Here is a 16,472-nt window from a genome sequence, read left to right as displayed (position 1 = left end):
GCACATTAACACATACCAAAATATGTTGGACACTACAGAGTTGCAGAAAACATATAAGAGTGGCCAAACCACACATTTTATGGTGAATACATAACACCCTTGCTACAATTTTAATTAGATCATAAATGAATATATATGATAAGGAATGATACCAGATGCAACATCAATAATGTACAGCAAACAGTAGTAAGTTAGCACACACAAATGTATGTAATATCTGATCGATACAGAGGTACAGGACATACATACAGGGGGTCCTCTGGTTACGACACAGTTCCGTTCCTACAACAGTGATGTAACCCGAATTTTGGTGTAAGTCGAAACACATCCTAGCCTAAGTCACTTCCCTATCCTAACACATTTGCAAAATCATAATCGAGAACATAAAAACACAACTAAACCAAAGAAAAAAGAAAAGGACATAAATATACTGTACTGTACACTGTACTGTAGTAACAGAAAAAAATGACAAAATTAAGTGTAAAACAAAATTCCTTACCTTTATTCATTCTGATCTCTTTACAATGTCTAATTTCACTTCCATCATGATGGCTTTCCTCTTCTTCGAAGCACTACCATTTGAAGACTCTGACTTTCGTTTAGAAGCCATGATAAGGGCCAAAAAGTCACCAAACAAAGCAACACAAACGGAACACTTCCACTGCGCGCAACCAAACTAGTTCGCCCAAGTAGTCTGTAAGTACGACACTAACGGCGTAAGCCAAAACACTCTCGTCTCAATTTTTTTAAGTTTTTATGGGAGTGAGCGTTGTAAACTCAAAATGTTGTATATCGAGATGTTGTAACCCAAGGAACCCCTTTATTTACCAACCCTGTAAAACTTGTGTAAAATAATAAAGATTTCTCTTTTTTATTTGCATCACAAACAACATTTAAGTTTGGCTCAATAGCACCATCCTGAAACCAAAACTGGTGCTGAACATACTATGTTGTAAAAACTGGCATGTGCTGCAGTAGAAGTGAAATCATCATTTGTGGTTTAGTATGTTTTTTCTTAAAAACTAAGTCAACATGAATAACAAAGTATTGTGCTATCAATAATTTTTTAATGCTAGAGAATCAAATGCCTTTAGAGATTAGATTAATCATTGTCTAGGCAACAAGTACCAGTCCTACATACACCAGAGATAAGAGATGGGCTACAGTAATGTGTCATGGGTAGGGCAACTCATCAATATCCCCAAGGTCTGGCCTTCCTTTGACATTAACAACAGAAGAACATGACTGAGTGATGGTAAGTCAGCAGACACTATAAGGATTAGTTATGGGTCAGTTGAATTCATTCTTCAAGAACAATTAAACTACAGTAAGATCTCTGTGCAGAATGTTGACTCCTGAAATCAAGCATCACAACATCCAATGCTTCATACTACTCATTTTTACTGGGATAAATTTAAGAAGCATTTGAAACCCCAGAGTCCAAGCAGCAATCAAAACAATGGAACCACAATAATTTCCAATACCAAAGAAATTCAAGGTCCAAGCCAGTGTCAGCAGGATCATATGCATAATATTTTGAATATTTGATGCAATTACAATTCTTTTGACTACCACTCACTCACTGTCTCCTACCCTATTCAAATTAACATTGTTGTTCTGTTCCAAACTCCAGGTTCATAAAAGAACTTCCTTGATGTGCTGCTCTCCCCTCTTCCAGATGTGGGCAGTCCACTTCTTATATTTGTGGATGTGTAGTTCCTCCAGCTTTGTAAGTTGGAGGGGTGTGGAATTGTGTCAAGTTGAAAGTGGAAAGAAGAGAAACAAAGTCTGTAGAAGAAGGATTATCCAGGTGGATGTTCATTCCCTGATGATAACTGCTATTCCATTACATATGTCTTATCACTTTTTCAATCAGTTCTCTCTAGTCCTTCCCTCTTTTTCTACTGCTACTCCTCCCACCCATTTATCTTCCCTAGTCTCCTCTGCTCTCTCCTTCTAACCACTTCTCTTTGATACCAATGCTGCCACTGACCCCCTCTGCTCAACTTTGTTCTTTTGCCTTGATATTGTTCATCCTCTCTCCAATGGCATGTGCATGAAGGACCCTCTTTTGTTCTTGGCTTTCTGAAGCTTTATGCAGTCTACAGATAGAGCATAGGACATGGAGGAAGTCAAGGGCCCAGGCTGACCTAGATAAGTATCAATCTCTTCTGTCGTTTTCCTCTTCTTCTTTTCTGACACTCGTGGCTTGTCCTCAGCTTTCACCTCTCCTTAACCCTCCAACACCTTCAATTGTCCTCTGCTCTCACCTCTCTCCTCAACCCTCCACCGCCTCCAATCTCAACCTTATTGACTGCTGATGACTTCAAAACCTTTTTTCAGTATGTCATCAGCAATCAATTCACATCACCCCCGTCAGTCAGCCTGCTCCCTCCTGAACACACCACAACAATTTTTTTCTCTCCTCACTCCACAACTGATCTTTGCAAACTAGTCTAGTCGCTCCATCTGTCCACTTTACCCCATCCCCTCACATCTCCTCCAGATTATCTCTCCCTCACTCAATTCTGTAATTACACATTTCATCAACACTTCAGTCAGCACAGGCACCTTTCCCATATTGTTCAAACTGGTCTTACTAAGTACTCTTTTCAAGAAGTCCACTCTTGACCCATCTCAAATAGGTAATGACAGACCTGTGTCGCTCATTTTCTTTCTATCTAAAACTCTGGTACATGTTATCTCTAACCAAGTCTACTCCTTTCTTCTATAGAACAGTCTTCTTGATCCTAATAAGTTAGGATTCAAGAAGGCTCGCTCTGCAGAGACAGATCTACTCACCATTGTCAATATGTTACAGCTTGCTAGAGCTACCAACATGTCATCTGTGCTCATCCTGCTACATCTCTCCTCTGCCTTTGACACAGTCAACCACCATCTCCTCCTTGTCACAATCTTTGACCTTGGCATCACTGAGACGACAGCCCCCAGGTGGTTTGAGTCCTACGTGTGTCCTGGCATGGAAAGATTTCAATGCTGCACCAGGACAGCACAGGAAAGCCCCAAGGATCCGTAATGGGTGCTTTCTTCTTCTCCCTATACACCCCTTCACTAGGCCTTATCATCCAGTCACTGCTATGCTAATGAAACACATCTATTCCTATAATTCCACCAGAGGTCCACATGATATCAGCTAAAATCTCTGTATGTTTTACTGATATTGGAATCTGGATGAAGGAAAACCATCTCTATATTAACCTGGCAAAGAAAGACCCAGCTTATCCATCTTTTCAGCACCCCATCTGTGTTCAGCTTGGTTCATTATCATTAACACCTGCCAAGTCAGCATGCAACCATGGAGTGGTGATTGGAGACCAGATGTTCTTAAAGGACCATGTAGTTGCAGTCTCTCAATCTTGCAGATTCACTCTGTACAATATCTGCAAGATCAGACCATATCTGTCAGAATATGCAGCACAACTCCTGGTCTAGGCTTTGGACATGTCATAGCTGGACTAGCAACTTCCTGATGACTCAAAATGACATTCCTCTCTTCATATCACTACACTGGCTTCCAGTTATTAAATTCAAACTCATGATGTTTGTCTACATTGTAGTCAGTGGATCCTATGCATATGGAAACACTTGTGACGTCCTATGCTCCTTCTTGACTACTCAGATCTGCTGATGAATGGCATCAGGTGATGCCACCTCTGTATAGTATCAAATTTCAGTGCAGGCCCTTTACATGTGTAGCTCCTATCTGGTGGAACAAGCTACTCACAACCATTAAAAACTCTAACTCCCACAATGTGTTCAAGAAACATTTGAATACTCTCTTGTTTGGTAAATTTCTGTCTAAATGATAGATATTATGTTTTGTAAACCTGGGAATAGTTTATATTGTGTTTTGAAATCTTCATTTATGGAAATCTACTTTGCATCCTTGTCTTGCAACATTTACTCCCAAACAGTCCCCAGACAGATGTTATTCGATTATGTTGACCTCTTTTGTAAGTCGCCTTGGATAAAAGTGTCTGCTAAACAAATAAATGTAAATGAGGGCATAGAGCATATTGATTGTAACTCAAGAGGCACACATAAACAGTTGATTTTAAGTTGATTTGCTTTGATGCCTTTTTTTTTACAAAAAAGTAAAGTTCAGTTACTTTAGCTTAGTCTTATTATCTAGGTTTATGGCTAGAGAAAATGGTATAAAGAAGATAGTACCTTACTAATATTCTCAATTAAAGTAAATAAAAACACATTTTTCTGCAGCACATGGTATGTTTATTGCAATTTTTATTCCCCAACGTACCTGGATCAATGTCATTTACTTTGCTTTCATTTACAGTTATTGTCAGCCCTGTTGTAGAGAACTGGATAACACCATGAGGATCATCATTTTTTCGAATGGTGATATTAACTTGTGTGGCAGTCCCAAGTTTGCTTGGAGGTATACTGTGACTACTGAGCACAACTGAATATTGTTCATCAAGCTAAAAGCAATAGAAAACATATTTAATCATATTTTTTTAAGGTTAATGCTTTAAAACAGAAAAAAATCTATTGCTTATTTCTTTTATTCACATCAGTGTCTTTTTAACAAAAGTACGTTATTTTCTTCCATATTGGTAGTCACATCTGTCTTTCTTTCTCACATAGCAGTTTTTCCTCTATACAATAATGAATTATTTTGGTACACCAGCCAACAGCAATAATATTAAATACATCAATGGAGATAATGAATATATATAAGTATTCAGATACTGTAAAATGCACTAAATAGGCACCTGACCTGACACAGACTAACACCAAAGGCAAGTATAAAACCAAGAACACTTTTATTTTTCTTCACCTGTGGGGCACATCTTCCCTTATAATTCCCACAGGCACAACACAGTCCCCAGTACAAATAAAGCACCCAAAACACACTCTTCTTTGGCACCACCATTCCTCCTCCCAACTCTGGCCATTGAGTGGTGGTTGCTGGGCCCTTTTATAGTCCACCCGGAAGTGCTCCAGGTGGTCGATTGCCGAGTTCCGGCTGCACTTCCGGGTGTGGCGAATACGCTGCCCATACGGGGTCAGGAGTCCCAGCTGCAGCACCCCATGGCGGTGCCTGTTGGACCCAACAGGGCTGCCCCCAACTACAAGTCCTATGGAGCCCTGCGGGGAACCGAGGCTCAAACCCAGGGGGGGGGGGCCATCTAGCGTACAGGGGGAGGTATTGCACCATCCAGGGCTGCCCCTGAATATACAGTGAAGGGGAGTCCCGGCTGGGCACGGACCCCGGCCGTCTGCCACAACACACTTTATTGTGATGGAAATTTAATTTTAAATGGATACATTTGGTGTTTTTGCCCATCAATCTACACTCAATAACCCATAATTACAAATCAAATTGTGGACAGGCACATCCTGATTGCTTTAATTATCCTTTAGATGTGTCTAGAATTTGACTGGAGTACACCTGTGGCAAACTGAATTGATTGGACATCATTTGGGAAGGCACACACCTGTGTACATAAGTTTCCACAATTCACACTGCATGTCAGGACAAAGATGAAGTCATGAACTTCAGGGAACTCTTTGTAGACCACCATGATAAAGTTGTGGTGAAACATAGATCATGGTAAGATTATAAAATCATTTCTAAAGCTCTAAACATTCCCAGGAGCACAATGGCCTCAATAAAAGTGAAATGGGATAAGTTTAGAACCATCAAGGCTCTTCCTTCAGTTGGTCACCTGACCAAACTGAGTACCGAAGCAAGAGAGGCTTTGGTTGGGGAGACGACCCAGAACCCATTGGTAACTCTAACAGAGATTTAGAAGTCATAGGCTGAAATGATACAACATGTTTATTAATTAGGTGTTTATAGTAGAGAGGCTAGACAGAAGCCACTCTTAAGTAAGAGGCATACTGTATGTCAGCCTGCATGGAATTTGCCAAATGGAATTAAAGGACTCTGAGAGCATGAGGAAAATGATTCTCTGGTCTGATCAGGCAAAAAATGAACTATTTGGGAAGATCTCCAAGCATTACGTCTGGCAAAAACCAAGTACTGCTTATCATCTGCCTAATATCATCCTTATGGTGAAGCATACTGGTGGCAGCATCTTGCTATAAAGAACAGATTAAAAGTGAGAGAAAGATAAACGGAGACAAATACTGAGAGGTCCATGAAAAAATTCACCTTTCCGCATGACAGTGACCCGAAGCGTACAGTCTCTGATGGTCCTTGACAGGTCCAACCAAAACACTTAAATCCTATAAAACATCCGTGGATCGACTTGAAAATGGCAGTTTACAGACACTGACCTTCCAATCTGACAGGGCTTGAGAAGGATCTTCCAGGAACATTGGAACTGCCCAAATTACCCAAGACGACTCAAAGCTGTAATTGCTGCTAAAGGAGCTGAATTAAGGGTCTGATTGCTTATCTGAATGAGAGATTCCACTTTTTGACTTTTAATAAATTTGCCCAGCCTTTTTGAAAACATGTTTTCATTTTGTCATTATAGACCTTGCGTCTGAATGGGGGGATTGTAAACCAGGATCCCGAGCTGTTTCCTCGTGTGGTGGGTGCGGCAACACGCTGTACCAGTGCATGCTCCCCAATCTGACCTGATTATGGGTTATTGAGGGTAGATTAGTAGGATACAATAAAGTGAGCAGAAAGCATAGGGGTCTGAATACATTCTAAATATACTGTAAAAATATACAGTACAAATATATATATATTTGTATTTGGTTCCGGTAATGTCTTAAATAAGCTTTTGATTTATAGTACATACCTTAAATAAAGATTATAATAATGAAAACAGTAGCAGTCTAATGCTCATCCACTTCTTGTCATTTGTTATTCAACAATGTCTTTTTAGGTAACAGTATTTATGCATAGCAAGTTGTTTTTTATTGGTTACGTATTATAATTTATGACATCAGAATTTACATGCACACTATATATAGTATATTATATGACAAATGAGCTCTAATTTAACAAATTGTGTCATCCTTTTTATCAAAGTCAAAAACTTTAATAATTGTCTAAAAGGAAGACACATCTAACATATTGGTTCAAGAGGCATGGAAACCCAAGATTATCTGAACAATTACTCACCCTAAAGTTTTATAGTCATAAAACGTCATAAAGCATTCATTTTTAAGATGCAAAAAACCAACCTCTGGAATCCCATCAGGCCTAGCCAGTAGTGCCATAACCACCTCTCTTTCACCAGGCTGAAATTCCAATATTCCTTGACTTCCATAGAACTCATTGCCGTTGGATGGGAGGACTTCGTACCGGAGAAGTTGCTTCAGCAGATTTCCTTGTGAGCGAACTACTCTAAGTTCAACAGACTCCCCTTCCTTAAAAAGAAATTATATGGTACATAGACTAAGAACTTAAAAGTTTTGAAGTTTTGGCAAGTTTGTCTAGAATCCTTATTTACAACTATTTCTTAAGATAGTAGGTACTGTACATGTTTAACAAAATTGTGGAAAAAGATCAACTAAGCTGAAAATTATTGCATTCCACTGCTAGAAGAAGCAAAACTGATACCAATTAGGACTCTGTCTTTATTTTCTAGAATGATCTTCTTTTGAGTATATATGAGTGAGTAGGCACGTTTCATACTTAAAATACTTCCTAGAAAAATGTATTTTATCATTTTTGTCACAAAAAACACATGAACACATTTTCCAATAAAATACATTAAACTGACGGGTCTTCTCTCATTTTTATGTTACTATGTAGGCTCCCATAATTGGCACTTCCTTCAGCTTTTTTGCTGCTGGGAATTTTATAGCTATTTAGCTAATTTGTACCTGTACCTTACCCTATGATTAATGAGAGAATACATCAGATTGTATCTCGTACATTTATTAGCCAGCTTTAAAGTGCCATATGAGTGTAAGCAGTTATTTGCCTGAGACCCTATGATCGACTTACATTATGTCCAAGTCTGGTTCCTGCTATACATTCAAACATCCCGCAGTAGGCTTCAGCCTACCTTCACCCTAAATTGGATAAGTAGGTACTGGAATTAGATGAAAATGTTAGCACTTTGTCTTGAAAAATCTGTCATCTCCACATCTCTTTGCCTACCTGTGAAGGTAAAATTTATACAATGCAATTTTAAATATTCTTTTTGCATTGAATATAGGAAAGGATTTTGTTTCCGAAAAATTTAAGAATTATTTTACTTACGGCCTGTTAATTAAAATAAAATTACTTAACACACTAATTTATTATTGGTCAAATATAGCATTATTTAGTATTTATTACTGAAAGTGTGCCTATTAGTAAAAATAGGCATATTAACACCTACTACTATGCCATCTTGTTGGTCAAACACTATGTATTCACAGTACCTGTTACAAACACAACACATGCAGTTTCCTGTTGTTTGAAAAATTTTGTGCAGTAAAATATAATAAATATTATTATTGTTATTATTATTATTTATAGGCGGAGTGGTGGCTCTGAGGCTGTGGATCTGCACTGGCAATTGGAAGGTTGCCAGTTCGAATGCCGTAAATGCCAAAAGGGACTCTGCTCTATTGGGCTCTTGAGCAAGGCCCTTAACCTGCAATTGCTGAGCGCTCTGAGTAGTGAGAAAAGCGCTATATAAATGCAAAGAATTATTATTGCAGGCATATAATATAAACATTCTTGATGATAATAAATGAAAAAAGTCAAGCTTATAATGGCGCTATATCACAGCCAAATCTCTCACTAAATTCCACACTCACTTTGTCACCTCACAGTCTCTAAGGAAGAGACTTGACTAGAGATGAGTGAAACAGGGATGTTTGGATACGCAGACGGTTTTGCAAAACTGACACTAAAATTCTTTTTACTGGCAATTTCTTAATTGTGACGCATGAGACTCACTAAAAATGACTTTTTTGGGAGGGTTTTAAGGATTTTTGGTTAATACAAATGTTTGTCTTTTCTAAACAGTTCATATAATATTTTTGCTAAACTCCTTGAATTAAAGCTCAAAGTCTACACTTCAATCTCATAATGATTGCTTTATTTCAAATCCAGTGTGGTCGTGTACAGAGCAAAAATTATGAAAATTGTCACTGCCCAAATACTTTGTGGACCTGACTGTATATAATACAGGCAATTGCTTGCTCATCTCTCAAATCAATTCTCTTTATGCCACTTGTTCACATTACTGCAGAGATACAGTGTGTTTGAAAAAAATATGGCATGGTGTATATTTTCCTCACAAAAACCAAGCAAAGTGCATCATAACACACTTTACTGTGTTTTCTACGCAGGTAGAATTCACAGGAGGCTGATGGATTTCCCTTCTGCCATTACCCTTTTCTTTATTCCTGCAAATGAGGGCTTGTGCGCTTCAGACATATCATGGCACTTGTGAGGGATGGCTGAGAGTTAGGTCAGGCCAGGTCGCTTTGATTCAGAAAGGACAATGTGGAGACAGCATTCAGAAGGCATTATTTACCCCAGAACACTTGATGGCAGTCACGGATTCCCACTGTGCATCATGGGACTTGGAGTTTGTCGGCTCAGCCCTGCTAGGTTCCGTGGGTGCCACCAGGGGGTGCTGCAGGGACTGGGAGGCCCTACTTTATGGGGCTCCAGCCTCACCCAAAAGTGATCCTGGGCCAAGGTTTGGGGACAACAGAAGTTCTTCCAGAGGGAGGTAATATTATAAAAGGAGCTCCCAGCCATAGCTTAGGGAGCCAGAGTCAGAAGGAAGAAGGACAAAGCTTGCATGGAGGAGTGGAGAAGGCACTGACCAAGAGAGAGACAGAGACAGAAGACAAAGTCTTGTTGTGTGCTTGCTATTTGCTGGCTGTATTGTGCTTGGTGCATGGGTAACGATCATAGAGAAGTGTTTTCCACCATAAAAAACTTTTATTTTGTGCTTTAACATTTGTGTCCAGGTGTTTGTGCTGGGTGCTTAGGGAATTAGAGTGTCCCCTGGTGGCCACACACTTTAGGTTTCATTTGTCTTTTTCCAATGCACCGTTAGGATTGTAATCACCAAGATTGCCATCATAATGGGAAAGTGAGCATCCTTTTACCAGTATAAAACACAGCACATGTCTTAATGGTATAACAAATTGTCTATATGTGATAGGACAGACATATTTTATAAAATACAAAAAGTAGGCAGACATATGAGGAATTCATGATTGAAAATACTTCCAAACAGGAAATAAAAATGTCCGTATTCTGTCAAAGGTACAGATTTTGTGGCCAGTGAAATGCAATTCAATTTTGTGTGAATTGTTTTGCTCACTGCTAGTCTAGACACCCAGCATGTGTCAAAAGACACAATACTTGTTGGATTGACCACTAATTTTATTCTTGTTTGTTTTAAGCACAGAAAAATACTTTCACACACTTAACCTTGTAAAACACCTCTCTAATTCACTAAAGCTTTCTTCTTATTCCAATGACAGTGCAGTGTGTATCAGCAGTGAGTGTATCACCATTTTCATTAAATGTTTTAAAAAATGTTTCTACTTTAACAAAATTCTGATATATCAAAAGCATCTCCTTTAAAGTGGACTCATCTTTTTTTCTGCTGTCACACTGCTGCACACTTCAGTAATATTTTCTTTTTATATAAGTGCACTTTGCCAGCTCAAAATGAAAAATATAGCATATAAATGACATTACTAACATATTTTAAAATAATATTATAACAAAAAATAGATTTACTTACATTAATAAACCAAGGACCCAAAGAGCGAGGTGAAAATGCAAAAACACCACCTGGATCATCATTTTCAACGATAATCAACTGCCGTCTGGTAAAGTCCGTTTTAAAAATTAGACTTTCATCATTTGTTCTAGAGGGAAATGTAATAATAAAAACTGCAAATCAATAAATATAACCATTGTAAAGCATTTAAAGTTTTGTTAACCTTTCTTTTGAACATTATACAGCAAGACTCCTTGCTATGTAAGATTAAAAATGTAATTCTGGACTCAGTGTAAAAGTGCAGTATATACTACCAAATACCAATGAAAAACATAGTTTGTGTTTCTTGTTTTAGAAAACGAGTAGTAATTTAAGTAATATAATTACAGTAGTGCTTGAAAGTTTGTGAACCCTTTAGAATTTTCTATACTTCTGCATAAATTTTATCTAGAACATCATCAGATTTTCACTCAAGTCCTAAAAGTAGAGAAAGAGAAACCAGTTAAACAAATGAGACAAAAATATACTTGGTCATTTATTTATTGAGGAAAATGATCGAATATTACATATTTGTGAGTGGCAAAAGTATGTGAACCTTTGCTTTCAGTATCTGGTGTGACCCCTCTTTGCAGCAATAACTGCAACTAAACGTTTCCGGTAACTTTTGATCATTCCTGCACACTGGCTTGGAGGAATTTTAGCCCATTCCTCCGAACAAAACAGCTTCAACTCTGGGATGTTGGTGGGTTTCCTTGTAAACGACCTTCAGCCTGGTTAAAACTCCTCTCCCCTCCTTTCGTTGCATTGTATGCCTTGAAATTTTTAACTGTTATGCTTTTTTCTTGTTCTGACTAATAGTCTTTATTTTTTTCAATGGCCTTACGTCCTTGGATGCCATTTTTGCCCTTCAAATGCTGTGCTTCTCACTTAGAATACTCATAGGAAGCAGGGTAGCTTATTTATCAAAGTTGCAATGTACCTAGCATTATTTGTCACATTAAGCGGTCATAACTTGTGAATGGAAAAGCAAATGTATGACACTTTTCTTAATTACAAAGCCCTTTATAAAGAAAATCTATGCAACTAAATATTAAGCTCTGGTTAATTTAAATGTCACAAATATAAAAAGATTTATGACAATTTTTATGAAGCAGTAATATGTAAAACATTTAACATTCTCAAAGTAGAAGACCAGTAACAATTTCTGGGGGATGGGGGATGCAGATAGGATAAGCAGAATAAAATTATTTCCATATTATTTTGCTTCATATATAAAATTGTTGCAGTCATTAAAATGGCAAAAACTGTCTTATAGTTGTCCAATGTCTGAGTGGATTTCTTTACCCATCATTAAAGACACACATGTGTCCACCTCCACTCCTCTCCTCCCGAGCTCCGTCTTGCTTCCTCCTGACTCCAGCCATCAAATGTAGGGAGGCAACCCTTTTTATACATACCCGGATGTGCTCCAGGTGCCTCCCGATTAGCTTCCGCCGGCATTCCCAAGTGTGGCGGAAGTACTGGCTGCGCACCTAGAAGCACTCTGGGTGTCCCTGGTCTTCTTCCCCCAGCATTTCTGGGTGTGGAGGACGTGCTGAGGGCCAGGGCTCCTCAGGCATTGGGGTGTCCCCTGGAGGTGACCACAGGCCCCTATAGGGTTAAGCTTCTAAGTTCTGGTCCCGTGGTCCCCAAAGCCACTAGGATGGTTGCCCCCTCGTAGTCTGGAGGAGGCGTAATCCCTCCTCCGATCCTTCCGGGAATGCCGGCTGAGTACCACCCCCTGCCACTTGCCACAATATATATATATTTTTATACTACTGGGGCTCCTTCATACCATTAGCAATACGCCTGCATAATGCCTCACTGGGACTTTGACAACCAAGTCAGATATTTTCTTTTCTTTCTTTTTAAATTTTTCTTCATTTTTAGTCATTCTAGTGTTTGTTGAGACCATATTGTGTGTCAATCGGTGCAGAAAAGTTTTTAAAAATAGTATAGTGTTGTTACAAACAATATTGGAAATTACAGGCTTACGTGCTTTAAGTCCATTGGTGTTAGAATATGCTTCAATTCTCTGTAATTTTGACTTCAATGAGATTAATAATGTGAACAGATGGGTGGAACAGCTCAATATTATGTAATGCAGTTAAACATTTGATTAGGAATTGTGTAATTCTACAGAAGAGGAATGATATTGTCAAACATTAATGAAGCTATAGATATTTTTTCACTATAATAGTAAAAGACATTTGGAATGGCAGTTTCACTGGACACAAAGCAACTACACAGACTACTGCTACCAGACCTCACTCTTTAACGGTTGACTTTGAAATCTCAGGTTACCTTTGAAACAAATCCGAAGTATTAAAATGAGAAAAGTTGTATACATCTGCTAAACAATACACCAAAGGGGCAAAATTGAGTCAGAACAAATAAATCAAGCAAGATAAAAATGTGTTATATATTAGACATAAATAGTTAATAAAAGGTTTATTTTCTCTTCCCGAGTAGTCACTTCAAAAAGAAAAATCAGATTCACTGCACACAAAGGGAAGTTTTGACATTACTTACTTGAAGTACACTATAGACCAATTTGTCTGCACCCTGGAGACAAAGAGTGAGAGACTATTGAGGACAATGTATGCTTATGATTTATCCTGAGCACATTTTATAAATAAAAAAGGTGAGCCAATAACAAGATGGGGTTATCTTTGTTTTAACTACTTACTTTCTCAATTGATCACTGTCTGTCAGACCTTAATCTCATTAAAAAATGTAAACAAGACCTTCAGTTTTAATCCTGTTGGCAGGAGCAACCAGATGACCTAGTATGTCGTAAAAGCCTAGTCAAAAAACTTATTTAGCCACTTAAGAACCTTCAAGTGACATTTGTTTAACCTTCCACTTCAAGATACAATATTGCTTTTTTCAACAAAACTCAGGTGTCAGCATACATTTTAATTAATAGCATTGAAGTAAAATTTACTACTACTAGTAGTATTGTCAAATTACCACTTTGTAAATACAACTGTAACACATAATGTTGTACACCCAAAAACAAACATTATATATTTCTAATAAGTTAAAAAAACATTCTATTTAGATATGTAGTCAGAAAAAAGGGTGAAAAATAATAGATGATTGATTAAGGTGAACTGGACTTTGCTTATAAACCAAAAGTAGGATACAATAATATAAAATTGCTAGTTATCTGCATGAAAGTAAGCATCGATTGCCCTTTGTTGCTTTTATTTTATAATGTCACTTATTAGGTAGGTCTACACCTTATATGTTCTTCTATTGTTGTGGAAGCAGAGTTAGTTTAGTTTTGTTGAGTTTTTCAAGGTAGCTTAGTAATGTGAAGTTTAACACTGCTACAATGTGAAAAAAAACCCTTGTTATCAGTGTTGGTACCATTAGCTCTCCAGAGTTGACTGAACACTGAATGCTTACTCTAGTACAATGGAGTACATACAATAAATTAGTTATGGAGAATACTATCAGTTTGGATATGCATATTTTAAGTGGACAAATCACATCGTACACAAGATACTCAATCTGCAAGCAAAAAATACACCACCTTGCACTTCTGACAAGCATCACACAGAACTGACACTTTTATGACATGCTTGCATTAGACATACTGTATGCAGCTCGCCGTGATTCTTTTCCTTCGAACACTAACACCCTTTAAAGTGTGCATGAATGAAGGGCTCCTGTTTGTCCCAGAGAACTACCACACTCCTCTCAGGTTAAACATAATAGCCAAATTATTTAATGAACCACAACAAACAGCAAAACCATATTCTAAGAACCTAATGAGACTGAGGACTTTACTTTCCCATTTTATGAGGCATAAGAAATTTTGTTCAAAGCAAAAATATAAGCAACAGGAGAAAGACACTGCTAGCCTCATGCAGTACCCAACCTGAAAACTGATGGTATCATGGTATTAGCAATTGCCATTACACTCTTCATAATCACAGAAATGATGATGCTCCATTTAGCAGCACTAATGCCTGCATGGGGTTGTGATTTTCAGATTCTGATGAAAGTCTCTGTTCTTTTCTTCAAATCTTCCTGATTTAAAGGATACGCTACAAATCTTACCATTGGGCTGGTGCCACTCAAGCACTGGGCATCATCCAGCCTGCAAAAAGCTGTGTCCTGTGATATTTTCTCACAAACTGAGTAATGAAAACTGAGTGAATTACAACAGTGTAACATATTGATTTTTATGCATTCATGGGCTTGGAGTTAATTAGGTGTTCCCCGACCCAATCCAATGACGCCCATACTTTTGCACCTTGCATTACTGTCTCATATAACCAGAATTCTGAATCAAAATCTCAGGAAAATCAATGTCTGTGTGGAGTTCGCATGCTATCTACATGTTTGTCGGAAATGTCTCTCAGTTACTTCAGTCACTGCCCATATATACCTACAGTTAACTGGAGACTCTAAACTGGTCCAGTGCAACTGTGGGTTCTGGGATGGGTTGACACCTCATTAGGGTTTGCTCCTGTTTTGTGTTAGAAGGAGTTGGGATAGGATCAGGTTCCCTGTGCAACTATACTGAGAGAGGCAAAGTTCAGGACGTGAATAAATTCTTAGTGAGAGAAGTAGCAGTAAAAACCCACAGCCACTGCAGCCTGTACACAAACATTATTTAATAAGGTAACTTGTTCCTATTGTATATTTTACGAAATGTTTAGTGGATCAGTTTTTTCAGGGAATGTTAATGATTTATAATAAATCATAAATAAACGCACACAGTTGCAAATGGCAACAAGTTATTTGAAGCAATGGCTGCAACCTTTACATTCATAAGAAAAATGAAGTAAATTTTCATTAAAAACAAAGGCACACTGAAATGGGAAAGTGTGAAAACTGACTCCTACACCTTAAAACCTGCAAATGCAATAACCAGCTTTCAGAACTTTAATAAAGAAGTAATACCCACACTAGTAGTAGATTAAGAGACCAGAGGTAGATGTCTAATTAAATTACATATTCTATTATCAGCAAAAAAAAATAGTTTAATGTCTGGGAAGAAACCTGTTTATATGCTTCAGGTACAGAGCCTGAAAAATCTCATAATTAAATGTATTAAATACCCTTCTAATCTTTATTCCCCCACCATTTTATTGTTCCCATCTAAGGAAAAAAAATCACCAGTGTGGAGGATGGCCGGCTGTTTATCCCGGCCAATACCCCCAAGCCGCCAGGTGGAGCCCTCCTTGCAGCATGGAGGTCCCCAGAAGACCAGCAGGGCATCATGGACAATGGAGTTTTTATGCACCGCCCTGCTGGATGCCATGGGGGCCACGAGAGGGAGCTGCAGGGAGGACCGAAGAGTTCTTCGTGCCCTATGACCTGGAAGTTCGTCATAGGAAGAGCGACGGGCTTCCGGGGTGAGGAAAAGCATTGTTTACCCTGACCCAGAAGGAATAAGGACTTGTGGACTGTTGGGCAGGAACACCTCCGGGTCAGAGAGTATAAAAGGACTGTGGGAGCTCCCAGACAATGAGCTGAGCTGGGTGGAAGGGTGGCAACGCGTCTGGGAGCTGGAGGATTGGTTATTTGTTATTGGTATTTGATTGTTTATTGAGAATTGTGGAGAGGAGCGTGCTTTGTGCACTTTATTATTATAATAAATCCTATGATTGGAATTTTATCTGGTGTCTGACGTGTGGTCCGAGGGTACAAGGGTGCGAGAAAAACCCATAATCTGTCACACCAGCCATCCCTATCTATACTCCTCTGCCTAGCACTTGCATGTAAGGGCTTTTCAGTTTACTAAATGGACAACTT

General features: G+C 38.4%; 1 protein-coding gene across 1 annotated transcript in view; it reads right to left on the bottom strand.

Moving 5' to 3' along the window:
- Window positions 1–16,472, bottom strand: part of adgrv1 (adhesion G protein-coupled receptor V1) — a 669,968-nt gene that overhangs the window by 508,225 nt on the left and 145,271 nt on the right. The window contains exons 12-14 of the mRNA XM_039759338.1: window positions 10,680–10,806; window positions 7,150–7,335; window positions 4,280–4,460 (exon numbers count right to left, since the gene is read on the bottom strand). Coding sequence (XP_039615272.1) covers window positions 4,280–4,460; window positions 7,150–7,335; window positions 10,680–10,806 — 494 coding nt within the window. The remainder of the gene's footprint in view (window positions 1–4,279; window positions 4,461–7,149; window positions 7,336–10,679; window positions 10,807–16,472) is intronic.

The sequence above is a fragment of the Polypterus senegalus genome, chromosome 7 (assembly GCF_016835505.1).
Source record: "Polypterus senegalus isolate Bchr_013 chromosome 7, ASM1683550v1, whole genome shotgun sequence".
Classification (NCBI taxonomy): Eukaryota; Metazoa; Chordata; class Cladistia; order Polypteriformes; family Polypteridae; genus Polypterus; species Polypterus senegalus.
This window is presented reverse-complemented; position numbering and strand designations above follow the sequence as displayed.